This window comes from Hyalella azteca, unplaced genomic scaffold (assembly GCF_000764305.2).
Source record: "Hyalella azteca isolate HAZT.00-mixed unplaced genomic scaffold, Hazt_2.0.2 contig3946, whole genome shotgun sequence".
In the NCBI taxonomy this organism is placed as follows: Eukaryota; Metazoa; Arthropoda; class Malacostraca; order Amphipoda; family Hyalellidae; genus Hyalella; species Hyalella azteca.
In genome coordinates, this window is record NW_025934174.1 from 92,742 (window position 1) to 113,702 (window position 20,961).

Sequence of the window (20,961 nt, forward strand, 5' to 3'; positions counted from 1 at the left end):
TCATGTTATTGAACCTCGAGGGATCCGGCGCAATGTTTAATGAAATTAAATAACATCGTGGAAAAAGTTACGATCTAACATCAACGTAATTTATATACACTTAAAATATTGTGCATGACTTTGAGATAAATAACCTTGAGTTCCACCAGCAATAGCAATGTTTATAGATGCTGAAATCCATTAATAATTCATAGATGTAGCTATCATTGTAATGGAAATATTCATCGTGCTTTTATTGTTGATCCCAATGTCGCGTCAAAACTAAATAATCATAGAATTAAAAGAAAAAAATTTACCTGGTAGTAATCAACAGTTACATCGTGAAATAATTGCTTAGAATAATAATTTTATCGAAAATCTTTAATTATTTGCTAATTAAATGCCTAAAATATCTAAGCAAATTATTAAATCAGTTCACCATTAACATTATAAATCTCGCACGACGTACGCGCAGACTCCGGCAGTGCGACGCGTTAGACCAGGAATTACTTTACTTAATTTACAAGGCGATGCAGCAGGGCTGGTCCACAAGGTCTACAACTTATCACAAACTTGGAGACCGACCATCCATCGATGCGGCAGCCTAGGGGCATTCCTTGTTTTTTTTTTTTTAACTCGTAAGCCCCAGAAATACTTGTTAAATGTTGCTTGTCTGACAGGCTTTGCTTATAGAGGCATAAAAAGCAATGCATTAACTGAGTCCATAGATATGCCCAAATTAGTTCATATTTAAGCATAATCTTTTTGAATCAGTTTCACGCATTGTGTAATTTGTGTCTCAAAAACATCAGTGTCGAAAATTTTGCAATTCACTACCTAGTTCAACATTAATAATATACGTTTAAAAATTACTTTTTAAAGACAACACTTCCAAAGAATCCAGTGTCTCCAATCTTACAGATGTACAATGAATTTCTCATTTAATTTTTGAATATTAAAAAAATTATTTTTCAATTGTTTAATATATAAATTTTTTAATATATTAATTTTCTTCAAAATTATTTATTCTATTAATTTATTCATGCATTACCTCTGACTTCACACAAGTGTGCAAAATTTCAGATCAATTAGACAGGTATAAGTGTGTCAAATATCAGTTATAAGATTTGTAGCTGACAAAAATTATTTTTTCAATTCGTTTAATATTGAAAAAAAATTGAATTTTTAAAATAATTTATTTTGACATTTGATTCATGCATTGTCTCCAACTTTAAACAAGTGCGCAAAATTTCAGATCGATAGGATAAGTAGAAGTGTGTTAAATTTCGATTACAAGATTTGTAGCAGACAGACAGACAAACAAACAAACAAGAAGTGAAGTTAAAGAGAAGTGTTGTAAAAATGTAATCGAATCTTGAATCAAATTTTTAAGACACTTGGGTCAGTCTCCGCATATGTATGTATTTTAAGTCTTTTGTTAGACTCATTTCACTCTAAAATAAAACCGTAGGCACATAAGCTTTTTACGACCTGAAAAATTCATCTGAAGCCCTATTTTGCCTCGATGTAAAATGCCAAATCCAGTATGGTGATTCTGAGCTGCAAGCCATCGACATATCAAAATTTTCGCGCTTCATGCCATTGGCATATTAATCTTCAAAGACCACAACAGACCTGCTTTTCCATCTGTTAATATAAACAATAGGGATAGTTAATCTCAGCTTCGTGGGGTTATAATAGGTGAGTGAGTGTGGACACTGTGTTATAGTGAGGCATGAATCTTACAAACCGAATAATATAAATTTAAATATAATAACAAAAAGGGATATATTTTTCTTCAAAAACTGTTTTGAAAATCATATTTGCCAAGCATCACATGCCAATTCGCCCGCACCTTAAACGATTACCGCGCTCGGGTCTAACAGGAAGCTCTCCGTCATGTCCGACCGTTAGCGAAGCGACGATCAAGAACAACGAGCATGGATGTTATAGCGGTCAAAAATCCCGTAATAATTACAAACATTATTCCTGACCATGAATATCGAGAGAAATGTCATGACTCACCTTATATTAATGTGCGTCATAACTACAGCGAGAATTTACTTCCTTTAACATCTATTTCTTTTTTGTCTCATAAAAAACGTATTTTCGGTGAAATTAAATGAGCTTAAAATCATGTTTCCATAAAGCAATGAATACAAAATTAGCACCTTGTGCTGAGTCATCTCAACATGTGCAAAAGAGACATTCGAATTCAGTTCGTTTTCGTAGACAAATTTTCAGAAATTCACGTGCACAAGTAATCGCTGTCAAATGCATTCGGAATTAACATCAACGCCTAATAATTTATAAAACAATGATTTTTTCGTTAACGAATGCTATTGATTTTGAGTTTACGGCGTGACATACCTAGCTAATTTTCCGGCCTCGTTAGATACAAAATATTACATTCATGTAATATATGAATTTGATCAAAAATATATGAATTTAATCGCTCTATTGTTCGTAGAGCGTTACGCCCGACAGGGTATAGTGTATATATAAGGAGCAACAAGAGAGGGAGCCTCAGTTGTAAGCAAGACTTGGGAATAGAAACATCAACACAATGGCTGGTCTGGTGAGTTTCTATACGAATTGTTATATTAATAACACAAGTTTTTTTCAGTCCCCAACACAGATCAATTTTTCTTTGCCTCTGTATAAAATGAAGGTCGTTTCAAATCTAATAATATAATTGTTGGGGCTATGAAAATTTTATAATAATCTAATATACAGCAATAAATCGTTCCATCATGTTATATCATCGCAAAATAGTAAACCTCATCTTAAAATAAGCAAGATCTTTTTCAATATTACTGAGCAATTTGAAATGATAGTACTCAGAAAGAAATACTAGTACTGATTAAGAAAATTTGATCGCGAAACGATATTTAGAAAGTAATTGACATATTAAATGCCTCTTCTCTAAAATAGAGACAAATTTAAATTGGACTGCATGGAAGTGTCTATTTTCATAAATACGCATGCTTTGTACTAGGCAACACATGCAATACTTGAAAATATTTGTAACAGATTAGCCGAAGGAATAGGCATTTTTATTATAGGGGATTTGATGATAAAAAGTCACTTACCTCTAGCGAAGTGGCGTCTCTAAACGGCGTCCTTGTGAACAAGTTCTGACGACTAAGAAGAAAAAAATATTGCAAGGCGCATGCGCATTCACATATTGAACCAAAGGACTTTGATGGCGGGAATGAATTGTTATACATTCAATACCTTAGTCTTGAGCACTAATCAAATCATACGTAATCAAAGGCTAGTCAAAATAAGCCCATTTTGAGAACATCGCGTTAACTACGATACTGCGGACACGAAATTCTGACTTTCACTTCTAGCACTTGAAGAACTAAGTTGGACACGTTTCGATTAATTTTTCCGCTATCAGTCACTTCGCCTTTGCCGATGCATTACTCGTAATCATTTGCAGCAATTTGGTAGCCATTTTTGATCACTGTCAACGCAAAACTGAACTGCTAAATCCAGTAAACCAGATTCACTCTCAGCCCTGCCACCATTCAAATATCATTCACAGTTTCATCGATGCCACGGCACTGACATATATCCATTATCCACTCTCGGTTTCATTCAGGGTTGCCAGTTGGGCCTTTCGCCGGCCAAATTTGTCGATTTTTGCCTTTTGCAATTTAAGGAACCGGTTAAAATATACTCTGGCTTTAAAACTAGTGTAATTTATATTTTCAGAAAAAAACTAAATATTGAATTTGTGTACCAGAATTTACATATTTACTAAATATTATTTATAAATATTGAACTGCTGGCTGTTTTTAGCCCGTTTTGCGATTCAAATCAGCTCTTTTACTTTCCATCATCTCTTAGCACACTTGTAATCAGCTGGTTGACAAGCTACCTACCTAGGTGCGTTGCACAAGGTACGTAAGTATGGCGTAAACAACAAAGGGGATTAATGACTTGTAATTGAATTGAAATATGCTAATTGAATTTTACTCTTTTCGAATATTTCTCTTGAATTTAATATCAACTGTTTAAAATTGAATGCATAAAATATAACGAGAGACCACATTACCATAATTTATCTATTGTGGATTGAATATGATCACCATGGATAAATATGGAAAGAGTGTAACTGTTCATTTGATGCTTTACCAATGTCAACGACTTTTACATGTATAGTATTAAGTTAATCAATGATATAGAGTTATAGACCCTTGTCTACGTATTTACTAGACATCGCCAATGCTGTCTGTAGCTGGCAAGCTGCAGATACCGCAAATAGGTAAAGTTACCTACTAACTTTCAGCGGAGCATTGGATCTAATCTAACATTTTGTTACCTCATCGTATCTTTCCAGAAAATCTTCACCTTTTGCTCAGCGCTACTGGTGACGCTCGCCGCAACCAACACGGTGGCCACACCTGTCCTGCCTGCAGGAGTTACCGCAGCAGAATGCCCTAATTTCCCATTCTTTAATTGCTCGCCTTTACTAAAAGCGGTTGTACCTGAATCTCTTGCACCGGCACCTGCAGTTCCTTCTCCCAACGCTCCGCCCCAACAACCTGCCAACCCCGCCGGAGTCCGTTGCTTCAACTTCCCTTTCTTCCCGTGCAGTCCATGAGATTAAATAAATTTGGTTTTGAATGTCAATCTAAGTAGTGATATATAATTCACTGGGTAGTTTATCTCACTTGCCTTAGGTTTTTTGTTCTTTTACGCTACTGGTAAATGAAAGCTCTAGAGTCTAGAATGATCATATACAACTTACAAGCCTACTCAAGCTTACCTAGCTAGAACGTCTTCAAGTTGAAAGCATCTTAGTACCTACCGAACCAATCCTACCAACTGCTCCAACTGAAGGGCTAAATTTTCAGCACAATTAAGTAAATATATCATTAATCCTAGGTTACTATTGGACTCGTTTATTCAAACCTTTCATAGGCGCCAGACACTCAGGCACAGGGTCGCACTTCAAAAATGTCAAAAAATCAAATCTCACAAACTAGAGAAAAGACGAATTGGCGGAAAAACTTCGAGTAAGCTATAATATGACCAGAATGTAGAACACTGAAATGCATGGTTCTCAGAAACCGGAAAGCAATCTTGAAGTAGTAATCAGTTTTTCAACCAAAAGCAGCGACTCGTCCTAATTATCCCAAACATTGAGTCGTGAAGGAGTGATGCTCGTTCGAGCACACTCAAAATCCGTCAATAATCAATCAAATTATTCAGGATACCAGGATCTCTGTGGAAGGAACAAGAAAAGCGCAACAGAATTCATTTACAAATGTAAATTGCATTTATTCACAATAATGAGGTAATTACAACAAGAATAATAGAAACTTGACACTTTTGCAAACAGAAACAAACAATCCCCGTACGAAAAACGGCACAAAAATATTGTCCTTTGCCTGTCAAATTAAACAAATTATAAAGAATCTTTGTAATGTTTACAGCTACGAAAAAAATAATAACGCATTCAGATTTGTAAGAAAGCCGAATAATCAAAAATATTTTAGTTTACATAATTTCTACAGTACCAAATGTACAACAATACACATGAATATATTTTCAATAATGATCTTAGGAATATCACTATAAACGTTGGCACTTGAGTGTACGAACAGCTCGGATAAAAGGATGAAGGTATGAAAACGATTGTAAAAAATCATACGAATTGATAAACTTGTTATATAAAAAATCCTATGACATTGATATTCTTCACAGCAACTTTAATTTTATTGAATTGATTGCGATTTATAAAGAAACGATTTTTTCATATATTTTTTCAGGTCCCCGTTAAGTGTGACATTAATTCAATGTTTCGTGCAGACTAGTCACTAGAGCTCCCGTATAGTTATCTAAAACAATAAATGCAGAGAACCATGTGTTAGTACGAAGAATTAAATGGCAGTCGATGGACAAATTTTAGTTGAACAGGTCAAATGATAAAGATTTCAAATAAATGTATGAATGGTAATATTCTACAATTTATTCTTTTCGTCGCTGGACAAAAATGGTCCTTTTTATGCTTTAATATCAATAAGGCTTTGCAGCTTTAATACGTTGAAAGGTACGTTAAGAGCATTTACGAGACGATAGACTCATAGGAAAGAACCAACATTAAAAAAATCCGACAACCCTGTTAGTCGACAGCCAGGGTTGGATTGTAAGTATCAGAATGGATAATGTTAATAAGATACGAATTTCAAAATTTACTTCACCTGTAATGGCTGAAAAAAAAATCGAACCTTATTATGATTTAAAAATTTCATGTTTAAAAAACGAGATTTTCTCCCATAGTATAAACTGCGATTCTATTATATTTGGTCCGAATTAGAAGGTAAATAACAGGTGTCGTACTGGTACAACATGGTGCCATTATCCTTAAAACCGACGTTCTGCACGCATACATTAACAGTGGTAAATTTCGACCGCCTAAATCATTGCACACAATCAAGCCTTGATAAGTTTGTGATTTAAGTAAGCAGAAAACTAAATCTACACCGAGGTCTCGTAAAATATTGAAGTGCAGATTAAAAGGCAGCAGGTGCAATTTATGCTTAAATTTTTCTAAAGATCTCTATGAAGTTGTAAACACTTACTCCTCAACTGCCTCAAAGCTGTTCCAACGAGCTGCAATAGTGAAACAGCCTGCAGCATGCGCCAAAGATAACATTTGAGACCAGACGAGAAAGCGAAATGCCGATAAAGTGTTCTAGCCTTCTACAATAGATAATATTCATCATACATCATGAGGGGTAGGTTATACAACATAACAATGAAAAAGATGAAAGAAATTAGTAATTATGCCCAACAGCAGAGTAAATATTCGAGCCAAGACATATAATTCCACAAACTTGATAGTACTCAAAGCATAGGCAACGCATGGTCCATGATTTTGGTTAGAGACGAAGCCATGTGCTTCATCATGTGCTTGTACACGAAGCTCGGCATGATCGTCACAGTCAAGATGTTGCCGCTGTCACGCACGATCTCCGTGATCGCCTTGTCTTTCAGACCCACAACGTTCTGGCCGTTTACCTGACCAAAACAAATGCAATTCAATACACAAATAATAGAAAACTTTTGAAAGTAACGCCTTTACTGATAACTGGGAATTTAAAATATAAATGCATTGTGATGTACATGTATACTTTGTAATACATTCCCCATAGTTGTAATTCACAGTTATCAGAATACGAGAGTTTGAAACAGAGGATTTTCATCGCCTGATTTAGAAGGGAAAAATATAGAACCGAAATCATTCTGAATTCGAGTCGAATATAAACTGATCCATCCGGACAACAACATAAATCAGTGAAGGCCACATGAAAGGAATGTGAAATATTAAAGATACTAAGGCTTATTAGAGATTTGAATACCTCGAGCATTTGATGCTGAATGACCATGCCGTTCCTGGCCGCGGAGCTGTCCTTCACGATGGCGATCACCTCGCCATCTTTGAACTGGAAGCCGATGTGACCGTGGCTGTCTTTGTGCAATGTGATAGCTCGCTCGAATGGTCTGCCCAATACAAATAAATACATAACAATTGCAAGCGCCTGCACATTACATAAAAAAGTGATATAATAATACTTGCAAGCACCTGTGCAATACAAATCAATGATATAATGATACTTGCAAGCACCTGGGCAATACAAATCAATGATATAATGATACCTGCAGGCGCCTGTGCAATACAAATCAATGATATAATGATACTTGCAGGCGCCTGTGTAAAACAAATCAATGATATAATGATACCTGCAAGCGCCTGCGGCATACAAGTGAATGATATAATGATACTTGCAAGCGCAATAATAGATATAATTACTGTCTGATAGAAGTATAAAGTAGAAAAACACATCTTATAGGCGTGGGTGGTGGATAATTTATCGTGAACTGTATTCTAAATATGAATGCATAGTAAGCAGAGAAGCAAGCTATCTGTTGTTCTTTTACTACATTGTCTAAGATATTAATTATTCATCATCAATAAACGACAGCCGCAAGCATAAATGAAACACGGAAAATGAACATTTAACCATTTGCCTAATGACAGCAACTCATTAACTAACCTTTATATACAAATATTATTGCCAATGTTCAATTTTTATGGGGACAAAGATTCGAAGTACCTAGCCAGCACGAGTGTTCCTCTTCCAAACCAATAGAGGTTTACAGTCATTTAATGGGTGCAGATTGAATAATCAATGAATAATAAATAATTACCGTAATTCATAATAATCAATATCCTGAGCTATGTTGAAAAGTCGCTCATTAAAAATCAATGCAAAACCTCCGTAATAGGTATACTGGCGGCAAGCAAACATACACGACAACCTGCTAGGAGTTTGGAGCAAAAAAGAAATTATAGTGATATAAGCCGGTATACTCTAACTAGAGGGCTCCTCAAGTTTTCTACTTCGCAGCCCAATTCAATATGGCACAACACGCCACCAATGTTGCAACCACCTATAAATATTCCTTAATTAGCAACCAAAAGATTTATCCGTTGTACTATATTTCATTACAACACAAGTGATCAACTAATCAAAAGGGTATTTGATACCCAGTTGGAATCACTGCCCTGTATAAAAATAGAGTTAAAATAAAAATGTCACACATAAACTTAATGGTTCTCAAACTTAAATAGCGTAGGAAGAAAGAAACATGATGCTGCCTCACCGGTCCCTCACTGCAAGTGAGATGTTGTTTGCCGAACACTTCTTGACCAGCGCATGCACCTTGTCTGTGGACAGGCCCGCCAATACCGTGCCGTTTAGCTCCAATAGTTGGTCACCAAAACGTAATCCTGAAAGTCCAAGCATAATTGAGCAATCGTTTCACGTCCTATAGCGTGTTTCTTAACCGTCACTTGTGTGTCAACTAGTTATGGCTTATCTTCTTAGCAACTATCACAGATGTTTTGACTACCAAGTAGGTATTTATTCACAATTGTTCACTAGGTCTTATTTAAACGGGATTGAAGCACATCATATGAATCCATCTGACCCACTTTCTATTATTATTCAGCTTAACTTATTACACTTAAACAACTGACCTGCAAGCGCGGCCGGAGAATCTTTCATGACCAAGCAGACAAAGACACCCTTGTTGATGTCTTTGACTCTCATGCCAACTTTGCCGTTTGCGTCTTTGCATAGCACAACCTGCAGGATCAAAGTTCTAGCGTGATTACTTTGTCTAATGGCGGTTTACCAGCTTTAAAGTAAAATTTTACCACCTTTATCCAAATTTCTAAGAAATAGTATACAAGTTTACCTTATAATTTAAAGTTGGGATTAAATTTCTTCTACAACTGCAGTTAAAATTATCTTCTTGATCAATGGTTCATTTCAGAATAAAGGAACAATCTAAACCTATAACTAAGCATTCATAGTATAGTTAATGAGATGAAAATTTACCTACTATAAATTCTGCATAGCAAAATAAGATATTTAAAATAAATGTATGTTTGAATACATACTAAAAATAACAGAAAGCAGAATTGTATGTGATTTTATTGTTTGAACATGTACTGAAAATAACTCAATGCAGAATGCATGATTTATAATACATTTGATACACGATTGCTTTTAATAATAAAATAACATAAATTTAAATAATCTCGTGCACAAGCAAGGTGAACCTAAGCACTGACCTGTCTGATGGCATTAGTGGGAGTGCTGTGGCTGATGACATTCATGGCAGTTGAGGAGATGGGGGCTACCAACTGCTGGTTGAAGCCTGGAGTAGCAGCCACCACCTCAAAACAATCATACAAGTTTAAATAAAGAAGCAATCGATCACTGTTTTCATATAAAATAATAATATGATGCACAGTCATACAATGTTATAACCAGAAGCAATAAATTACCTTTTCCATACATAATATTTGACATCAAACGGATACCAAGTAAATTCAGAATACACATGACTAAATCACCTAAGTATCAATTTATTCTATCCTCTAAAATTATTAATCAACTTGAAATGATTAAATGAGTGTGTAGACTGCATTAAATCAGATCTATAGATCAAAAGGCAAAATGGTCTCTTTTACAGGAATATATAAATGATAAAATCATAATAAACTATAACTTACCTGATTAGCATATATAGGATGTAGCATGGTGGTAAGAAACTATAAAGATAATAATAATATACCTGATTAGCATGCACAGGCTGCAGCATGGTAGAAAGAAACTATAATGTATAATAGAATACCTGACTAGCATGTACAGGTTGTGGCATGGTAGAAAGAAACTATAATGTATAATAGAATACCTGATTACTATGCAGAGGCTGCAGCTGCTGACCAGGCAGGTACTCGGGCATGTTGAGTCTGAGGATCTCATCAGTGAACTCCAAGCCCATGTACTCACTTAACCCTGGGTATGCATGCCCTCCACTCTGGAAAAACATGATAAATGGTGAGGATGTAAGAGCATGTATTTTTGGTGAGGATAGCAAGTACTTTTCTCATTTTCTACACAATTTTTATCAGTAGAAGTAATTGATTACCTATCTTTCAAAAAAATTTCCAGAAACTTATTTTTAACCAGTATGTGTTAGTCAAATGAAGTTTATTGTATTAATTTTGTGTAAATAAATACTAGGGGATATTATTTACTAATTTTCTTCTCTAAAATACTGTAGAATATGAAGTCGACATTATAATCAGAGCAGAAACACTAAGTAACTAAGCATACCAATTTGAGTAAAAAAAACTTATTTAATTGCAAATATGCAAATTATATTTTTGGTCAGCAAACTATTTGACAAATTCCAATAAGAAACTTAAGAGCAAATGAAAGGAAATCATATGGTACCCTAAGTAAATATCTGGAATTCTAAACCCACATGCTCAGGATGAAGAGGATAGGGTGGAGCTGCCACAGACCCGCCACTTGAGGAAGGCATCCCACCCACAGCACTTATGATGCGGTTACTTATCTCCTGTTGGGCCTGCAAAACATTTTTCATGTATATTGGCAGAGCAGACATGGCTGTGTGTATAAACACGTGGATTCCTGAATTTTTTGCAAAAAGATTTTGGGTACCAAGAGAACTATTTAAACAACTGTTCACTATTTTGAAAAGAACTGTAAAATCCCATTCATACCAAATTCTTCTTAAGATCATTGGCACACAATACATTGAACTGAATCAAAGTTAGGTAATTCATTATGAAAAGAAATAAATTACAATATGTGCATGAGAAGATATGTGAGAAGAATATAGTCTGTAAAAGGTCTAACCTTTGCCATCTGGTCCACCTTCATGTCCTCGAGTGATGGATACAAACTCATTTTGCTGGGCAGTTGTCTCTGAAAAAATTAAATACATTGATGATGACAATTTTTATATGAATGCAAACATTAGGATTAAATTCAAAAGTAAAATGCACAACATCTAGCAACATGATTTTACATTTTGCAAATTTATTGTACAAGTATGTACACTTCTCTATTACAGTTTACACCAATTTGTACATGATATATACCTACCTATTCCTAATTTTTAATACATTTAATAAACTGATTTCTAGCTAATTTCATGGCTAGAGCCAGTAAATATAACAAGAAATGTGTAGGTGATATTTTTATCTTCTGGTCTTTGCATGCTCTGACACATAATATTTAATTTTAATATATAAAAGATAGGTAGATTTAATAACCAAGGGCTTGTTAACAAGTGGAGAGGATGCGTAACATTCATCTAGAATGAAAAGGGGTTCAAAGGCAGGAATGTTCTAATCTGGCATGAAATGTAGTAAGTATATTCCATGCTTGGTCATTGGAACTTTTCTTCAGGCATAATAGAATATAATAACAGAACATACATAAGGATGGTAGTTGTCTTTGCCCATTGACATGAAAACTGGTTATTCACGGCCTTGATTAAGGGTGATAACATTCTCTTTCCCAAATTCAATTAAATACAAAACTTTACCATAAAATTTAAACCTTATTATTGTATCATAATTTGTATTGGTATTATATAGTAAATTAATAACAATCTTGTATCATTAATATTATTGGTAATGTGATCAATTAAATGACAATCACAGTATAATTGTATATAGGTAGATCATCAGCTTGAATGAGTGGCTTTTGCCAGATTGTCCAGTTTGGCTCATTACCACTAGAATACATGGTGACAATTTGCCACTGCCAGGAAGTCTCATTTGCCACTGGCAAATGAGACATCTTTGTTAACCTTCCCAACAAGTGAGTGAGTGCCCTGAATATTTACTTCCATTATCCATAGTTTATTGAACAAAATTTAAACTACAGAGTGATTAGCAGAAACCTCCCACTTTGTACCTCCCACCTCCCACTAGCCAGATATTGTAGGAAAAGGGCAAGACATATTTCATATGAAAGGCAAGGTTATGAAGTTTCAAGTCCTGTCTAGTCAGTTGCCACTGAGCATTGCAAATCTTCTCACTATGAAAGTGAGCAGCGTTCATTTGTTGTTGAGGCCTACTTTTCTAATGGCCCTTCCATTTTCTCTAATGAGCATTCAATGCTCAGAACCATATTTGAAACAGGTCAGGTTTCTATTCAGATATGCATATGATTTATGCCTTTTTTTGCCAAAACTGGCTTAAATGAATGTCAGATGTCTGGTTCCAACAGAATGGAGTCACGGCCCACATGGCACAATGTTAAATGGATATTCTGAGACAACATTGTGCAGAGCATCTCATCTCCTTGAGAGGAAACCTTCTTTGGCTAGCCCAATCTCCAAATTTGGCTCCATGTGATTTTGTATGGGGTTATCAAAAATCAATTGTTTACAATGACTGTCCAAGGGTCCTACTTCACTTGAATAAAAACATATGCCAAGCCATTGCCAACATACCCATCAATATGCTTCAGCAGATATGAACAGAACTTCTAAAATCAAATGGATGCAATGACAATGGGGCCATCATTTTTCCAATGTCACCTTTAAAACCAAGTAATCTAAAATTCAGGTTATATCTTTTTCAATAAAATTTATATTGTAATAATATCTTTACTACTTTTTTATCAAGCTTCAAAGTAATGAAGTTTCTGTGAATCACCCTGTAGATCAGGCAATTAGAAACAAACATAGTGTAAAAAACTTGTTTGCCACTCTATGACATCCAGACAGGAAGATAGGCCAGAAACCACCATTGAAAAAGACCAAAAAAAACATATGATTGAATTTCATTAATTTCTTTGGCTTATCCTAAATATTTTCGATGAAAATTGAGAAAACAGAATTTTTTTGCCCATGATTGTTAAAAATCACCAGTCACACAATTGATTTTACCTACAATTTTTTGAAAACTCTGCCTATAATCCCAGATTGATTCTAATTTCAAAATAGTCTATCTTATGAACCAGAAGTCAAGTACCATCAAATGGGGTAATAAGGGATTGTTTTGAGCATTTTTTGTTAATAACTTCTTACCATGAAACATTTCCTAAACAAGTTTAGGCTCATTTTATAGCTCTTTGCGAGGGCTATTGAATGGTATTCTATTCGAGTGCACAACTCTATAGTGCACAACTATAGTTGTAGGTATACAACTATATGAGTGCACAACTCTATATACGACATATGACTTTCTGTGCACAATCTTGTGATGACCCTCAAAAAGCGACGATGCATTAATTTTTTTACAAGTGAAATTTGTATTGCTGAGCAAGGTAAATGTGATCAAAATTTTTTGTTGTTAATCAATATTTTTCTTAACTGGAGACTTTGCTAACTGAGGTTGAACTATAAATGCATTTTTAGGGGTGTCCCTTATTACCCAATAGCATGGAAATGGCTGCCATTTTTTTTTTAATGAGATACCATCAACCGGGGCTACTCAGGACAGTTTTGAGCGTTTTTTTGTCAATAACTGTTAATAACTTCTTACGATGAAACATTTCATAAACAAGTTTAGGCTCATTTTATAGCTCTTTGTAAGAGCTATCGAATGGCGTTGTCAAAAAAATTCCATATGCTATTCCTAAGGTGCCAGAAGCAAAAAAAAAAAGTGTCCCGAGCAGCCCCGTCAAACGGGACTACTCGGGACACTTGCAATAAAACTTCATTTTAAAATATTTGAAGCATGCAGAGTGTACTCATCCATTACTAACAGTACTCTGAAGTCTTCCTCTTTCATTGTAGATGATGTAGAGGTAGAATAAATGACATTTTCAGTGATTTTTACTTGTTTTTCCTTTATTGATGATATTACCATAAACATTAATTACCATCAACTGGGGTGACTTTGGCCAGGTTTTTTATTTTGTTTTGCAAACAAAAACGGGGTCGTAAACACCGGGGTCATAAATGCCAGGGTCGTAAACAAGGTCATAAACGCCAGAGTGACTTTGGCCATTCTTTATGACCCCGCTTTTGTTTGCAAAACAAAATAAAAAATGCAGCAGAAGTCACCCCAGTTGACAGTACAGTATTATTGATGTGATATTACTGTATTGTTGATGTGATATTACCATATCCATGAACATGCCATTGAGCATTTACAACAACCTTGTCCACTACAAGCTTCATATCAGCAGCCTTATAGCATTTTTTCTGTATCTGTAAGCTCACAGGATGGCTTGTAATTTCACACCATTTTAATTGGGTTTAGTGAATTTTCTATAAAAAAATATAACACAGTACCAGTACTCACTGCAGTGAGTGACAGAGAGCGCATTTTCTTGTCAACGAATACTTGAGGTCACTGACGGATGGACAGACAGAGAGACGGACATGGCAAAAAAATAGTGCTCATTTATGCGCCATGCGCTCGTTTATGCGCTATTTTAATTGGGTTAAGTGAATTTACTATAAAAAAAAAAGATCGTGAAAAACATACCTGGAACAGAAAGGAATGTTTTAGTGACAACCATCATATATTTTGGAGAAATAAATCATAGTTTAGGTCAATTACTATTCATTCTATGATGCCTGGTGCACAATTATATATATAGCATTCTATGTACAATTTCGTGATGACCGATGATGCACAAATTTTTCGATAAGTGAAATTTTTTTGCCGAGCGAGATTAATGTAATCAATATTCTTTGTTTTTAATCCATTTTTTTCTTAACTGGAGCCTTTGCTTACTGAGGTTCTACTGTAAATGCGTTTTTGGGGGTGTCCCGAATAGCCCAGGGGGGTGTCCCGAGTAGCCCCGCCATGTGGAAATGGCCACCATTTTTTTTTTTGTAATGAGATGGGACAATTCCGTACGTTTTCAAGCCAACACCTGGGTGCATCTTTTATTTAAGTAAAATTTTTAATACGGCAGATATTTTTTTGGCTACAGATCTTAGCAGAAGTAACTTTTCAAAATACCATTTTTCACCATTTTTTCAGGAATTTTTCAAAGCTAGTAAATGTAGTATTTTTCAACTTCCTTTATACTACATAGATAGGAAAAATGTTGACGTTTATGCCACTATATTTAGTTTTGCAATATTCCAATTAGTTTTGCTACTATAACAGTTTTACGCCGTGTCGCAGGACTGTCCCGAGTAGCCCCGCCCGTCCGGAGTAGCCCCGGTTGACAGTAGGCAAATTACATCAATCGTGTTTTCAAGCCAACACCTGTGTGCAACTTTTATATAAGTAAAATTTTTTAATACAGCAAATATCTTTTTTGCTACAGCCCTTAGTAGAGTTACTTTTCCAAAATTGAACTTTTCACACTTTTTTTCAGCAATTCTTTAGAGATAGTATCAGTAGCTATGATTTCTTAACTAGCTTTATACATAATAGATAGTAAAAATGTGAAGTTTACACCACTATTTTTAGTTTTGCAAAATTTTGATCATTTTAGCTGCTACAATATTTCTACCAATTGTGGGATGCAAGTCTCAATTTACCCCACCCGTCCCTTATTACCCAGTTTGACGGTAGAGCTTTCCTGCCATTTTGAGAACTGTTAGTTTACTGCTAGTCTGCTAGATGAATTAATTCCTATTTATTTCAGTAGCTACCATACTTGGAGACTAATTCTAATTCCTAAGTAGAAAATTGGGCAGAACTGCTGCAGAAGACCAATTGAATTGATGATATAATCCTATGAAATATGAATCAGTAAAAATGTTCCTATAAACCTCTTTTCAAGTCTTAACCAATTTTTTAGAAGAAAATAGGAAAAAACTTTTTTTACATGCACTTGTAAAACTCACCAGTGAAATTACCCTGAATTCAAGCAATTTCTGACTAATATTTAAAATCCAAATAATTATTTGACAGACTGACTACCGCCAATGCCACTAAAGTCACCACCTCACTAAAGTCGCCATGCTACAGGGAAAAGGAAATATTTATTGAAATGGACCCAATACGAACATTTGGGATAAATGGCGAGATTTGTGTAGGAAATTTGCTTCATGAGGCAGGACTTGAAGGATAATGGTAGTGTCAGAGTGTTGCCTAAAATAATTCAAAAATCATTCCCTATTCATGTTCTTTCCAACAGAATTAGCAATAGTTTTTAAAAACGTTGTAAATTGACTTCAAAAGTCGCGCACGACACTCTTGCATTGATCGGAGTTACACGAAGTGAATATAGCGCTGCATTGAAGTGTCTGAGCTCGTTGGAATAAGCGTGACACGAGTCGACTTTCTTACACATAATCTTAAGGTAAACTACCTCGTTCAATATCGTAAAATGAAGAGATTAAAACAATTTCATGCACTTAATTGAACTTTAAAGGATAAAACTCATGTCGGATGATAAATATTTACATACGTTATTTTGCGTGATCAAAACGAACGGTACATGCATTTGTTCGAGTATGTTAATACAATTATTTTTTACCATTCAAGAAGACAGAAGGACATGGATAGGGCTCTTGCAGCCGGCCCGCTGAGATTAGAATCTTCCCGCGTTAGCCGCTGCCCGTACGTTCAATGTGCCACGCAAGACACTCACAGATCGCCTCTCGATATGAGTCAAGGAAGACTGTCCCGGCAAACCAACAGCGTTGTCAGCAGAGCATAAGCTGTCGCTCTGTAATTACATCGAGTATGTGACAAATAGAGGTTTTCCTTCGACTGTGGCACAAATTCAATGTGGTGCATTGCCTGGTGCATTGATTTTGATTGACATTGATCGTAGGTCCAAGAGACCTCGCTACTGATGATACGTATGGGGGTCCAAGTTTAGTTGCAGACACCCTGAGTCACTCAAACATCGGAAAGGCAAATGCTTAGATCACGGCCAAGCAATTTTTTCAACAAATGAAAATTGGATAGATTCTTTACAATTACTGCAAGACGCTCATGAACGCTATAACGTTAGTGAATGTCCCCATGACATGGTGGTGGACATCAACAAGTCATCGCAGAATATTGTCTTGCCTCGGCGAGTGAAGAATTCCCATTCTCAGCATGTGACATTACAATAACACAACAGCATCGATTGCTGCGTTTCACCGTACTGCGTTGCAATGGCTCCAATGATCATTTTTAAAGCCGCATTTCCAGAAGGCAACTAGTTAAGCTACCAAAGTGTCTCCGACGAAGCTTTGGATGGCAAACAAGCCACCGTCTCCATTGATTGTGAACTTGTCCTACGGTGGCTCACGTTAAGATTCTTTGCATTTGCCCAGCCATCAACAGATGAACCAAGAATTCTGCTGCTCGATAGTCACGCCTTGCATTGCTCCTGTAGATATTGCCTATGTCAGGCAGAACAACTTGACATTTCAATAGCGTCAATGCCTATACCTATATATCCACAAAATATTAGCAATATCTATCACAGCTTGTAACTTACAAGGATATGCATGAGAACTGAAAGGGCGCGTCGTGCATGCAGTCATTGACGGACACAAAGTCTTGTTACACATATAGTCTTATTCTTTCATTGATATTCCTTCTTCTGTCATGGCCGGTGTAAAATCAAATATGTATAAATACATGGAGAAATATAACAATATTTTACCATGATCTATTTCAGTATCATTAGTTGGAGCTATATAGGTGTCTGTGATGGTTGATATAGTAATATATAGCGATTTCAGCTTTCATTAGGACATTCTACCATCACCAATTTTTAGCCTTGCAGAATTTTCACAGCTTGTTGCGGTTTCGAACACGCACCTCAGTGCTTTAATTTTGCCGTGCTTTACCGCCCGGCCTTCTCGCTGATTTGACCTGAGGACTGTAGCATGGTAGCTGGGATCAAACCCGAACCTTACTACTCCAGTCATGCTTTTCTGAACTGTAACCAATGTCACGCTATTCTGAACTGTAACCTTAAATCTTGAACAATGCTCACAGTACAATGCAGCTTTCTCGCTCAAGGCCATGCGCACGTCCACGGTAAAAGCTGGTCTATGAGCCTCTTTCAAGACACAAAGAACACATCGATGAGCAGGTAAATATGCCAAGATTGCTAGAAGCCATTAACACGTGCCAACCAATCCTGCGAGAGGTTGTTCATGCGAGACCTATACAAACTACTCTTGAGAGAGACCGTTTGAGACAGACTCACTAAATGCTCTTGAAAGAGGCCATTTGCGTGAGACCCATTAACCACTCTTGAAAAAGGTAATTTGCGTGAGACATTAAACACTCTTACAAGAGACCGTTTCTGCGTGTACTACAAACCAATCCTACATAAGCCATCTATGCATGTCCTAAACTAACCTCACAGGTGGGAAGAAGACCCAACAAAATTTACATAGTCGTGTATGATACCACGAGCTCTGTAATTCGGAGCCTAGGTACATTGCTGAGAACATAGGACTTCTGTGTACCTTAGGCTCTCGTCAAAAGGGAACGATCTCGAGTTGGTTAAGTCGACGGAATACATTAAGGTCTTTCTCTTTATTTCTTGCAAGTCTGCAACTTAGTTTTGTGGGTGTAGTTACTGGCTTTTAATATTTCAGTGTCTGGCAGCGGACTCTACAAAAGCATTTCAGCCTACAAAAGCATTTCAGCGGTTGAGATCTCCTACTTGCGGGTAGTGCGCTCATTCTGTCGGCCGTAATTTGGCCCCCGTGTTATGGATGGGGTTGGGAATTACATTTTTCGGATTCAAAGAAATTGTTCACGCTGCGTACAAAGATATTTGCACTCAAGTGTGCTACACTAGGTACATGGTAACAGACTAATTTTTCATATGCAATGTTCATCCATGAAGTGTATTTTTTCAGTAGAGTAGAAGCGAATGAATGGTATGAACATTGAACAGCCCTCCCAACCTCGATGCAGTGAAAAGGACAGCTACCAGTCATGAAATTGAATCTTAGTGCAAATTGGCTGAAATCTGGTAGCTAGAAGAAAGATATATTCCTTGGAGTTTCGTTTATTTTCGACCAAAGGCAATATTTTAATTTTTTTTTTCTTGAATTTCTTACAGAAAGACCGAAGTTGGAGGGATGGTTCCGCGTGAATTTGAGGCTTTCTCTACTGTACCTCACGTAGGTGCTAGTCACAAAAAGACTGCAATAACCTCGCCAGGCTATGGCGACTTTAGTGTATTCCTTTGCTCGACTGGTTGCTATCATATAAGTTGTGCTGCGTGCAACTTTGGTTGAAAACAAATAACTTGTTTCATATTTTAAAACTTATGGTACCCTTTGTTAATATCGCTGGCAACTTTAAAGTAGGTAGGCCTACTATATACCTAGCCACTCCAGACGAGTCTCACAAACTTCCATTTTATTATATGATCAAGCAATAAAAAAATTTAGTGACTTTTTCTCAAAAGTCTGAACATAAGGCAACCTTGCACATGTGTTACATTTAATTTTTAGCTTATTGGTGTTTCAAAATTTAGTATATTCTAGCGGGTTTTTCGAAAGTGGCGACTTATGTGGCATTGTGCCATTGACAGTAGCATAGGGTAAACGCGGTATATTAAGGACGCATCGAGAGATGAAAAACTATAAAAAAAAACGTATGCGTTACGTAAGTTCTGTTGCCTTCACATGACTCTCAAAACACTTCACTACGCGTCAGCAACGATGAAACGTCACAAAATGTTGCCATATTTATTAAAAAGCCTTTAGAATGGAAACCTACCAAATCCCTATATTCCGTCACTTTGTGTGGCAATATTCGACACGTGGCGAGTGGTATTGCGTCAGCGCTTCAAATTTAACTGATACATATTGCCGACATCCACGTGTTTGAATTCCGTTTGCTCTGTGTGAGCTGTATTGGGATACAACACGGCTTTGAATTAGAACACTAACGAATATTGAACACTACTTAATTACGTTTTAATTAACAGCTATTAGGCTTTTAATTAAGCAAATTTCAATTTTTGTACAAAGCTTTGAACGATCTGTGTGTGTCCAATTCAAGTTGTGTCGGAATTAGTTTTCATGTGTCGAAATCCAACATCTCAACTTAATCATCTATTAATTTATTTACGACTTGAAATCAGCGAATACAAGTATACTTCTGTCTCTTATACACATCTAGATGTGTATAAGAGACAGGACTAACAGTGCGCTTTCTCAGCTTATATACGCGGTGACCCGCGAATAGTGACGTCACAGAAGGTGACGTAATAGTCAGTAATGACATCACAACCTGACACCATTGAGCCAGGAAGACGAGAGGTTGTGTGTCACTCTATGAACCTAAGTACAAACATTTGGTGTTATAAAATCCGTGGGACAAATGTGGTACATGATGTGGACAGTAAACGCTGTGTTCGTTTTGTGCATCGTGCACTACATGGGGTCATGATCCCCGTGCACCAATAGAGGTGCACGATGTGAAGAGTAATTGTAGCCATTATCTGTAGAAACATGTGCCATATGTGACCACGACCCAGGGTTGGCAATTTTTTTGATTTTTTTAAAAAAATCAAAAAAATCAAAAATCAATGATTTTTTTGATTTTTTCATGATTTTTTTGATTTTTTTGATTTTTTTTATCTTTTCATATATTTAAATATATTGAGTGGCAGTCTTTAATTTATATTGAGGTATTGTTATTCATGGTTTAGTATAAATGTACTATGA

At 36.0% G+C, this 20,961-nt stretch overlaps 2 protein-coding genes across 2 annotated transcripts in view; one reads left to right on the forward strand and one right to left on the reverse strand.

The window, feature by feature from the left end:
* The first annotated feature begins 2,504 nt into the window (after nucleotides 1–2,504).
* Nucleotides 2,505–4,883, forward strand: LOC108677019 (actin cytoskeleton-regulatory complex protein PAN1-like). The gene is made up of 2 exons (XM_047879839.1): nucleotides 2,505–2,557; nucleotides 4,331–4,883. The coding sequence occupies exons 1-2, from the start codon at nucleotides 2,546–2,548 to the stop codon at nucleotides 4,592–4,594; spliced, it is 276 nt and encodes a 91-aa protein (XP_047735795.1). The 5' UTR covers nucleotides 2,505–2,545; the 3' UTR covers nucleotides 4,595–4,883.
* Nucleotides 4,884–5,249: 366 nt separating this feature from the next.
* Nucleotides 5,250–20,961, reverse strand: part of LOC108677018 (syntenin-1-like) — an 18,514-nt gene continuing 2,802 nt past the window's right edge. Inside the window, exons 2-9 of the mRNA XM_018165168.2 lie at nucleotides 11,241–11,309; nucleotides 10,843–10,947; nucleotides 10,267–10,392; nucleotides 9,641–9,745; nucleotides 9,041–9,149; nucleotides 8,665–8,791; nucleotides 7,359–7,500; nucleotides 5,250–7,017 (exon numbers count right to left, since the gene is read on the reverse strand). Of these exons, the coding sequence (XP_018020657.1) occupies nucleotides 6,844–7,017; nucleotides 7,359–7,500; nucleotides 8,665–8,791; nucleotides 9,041–9,149; nucleotides 9,641–9,745; nucleotides 10,267–10,392; nucleotides 10,843–10,947; nucleotides 11,241–11,291 (939 nt within the window). The 5' untranslated portion in view covers nucleotides 11,292–11,309 and the 3' untranslated portion in view covers nucleotides 5,250–6,843. The remainder of the gene's footprint in view (nucleotides 7,018–7,358; nucleotides 7,501–8,664; nucleotides 8,792–9,040; nucleotides 9,150–9,640; nucleotides 9,746–10,266; nucleotides 10,393–10,842; nucleotides 10,948–11,240; nucleotides 11,310–20,961) is intronic.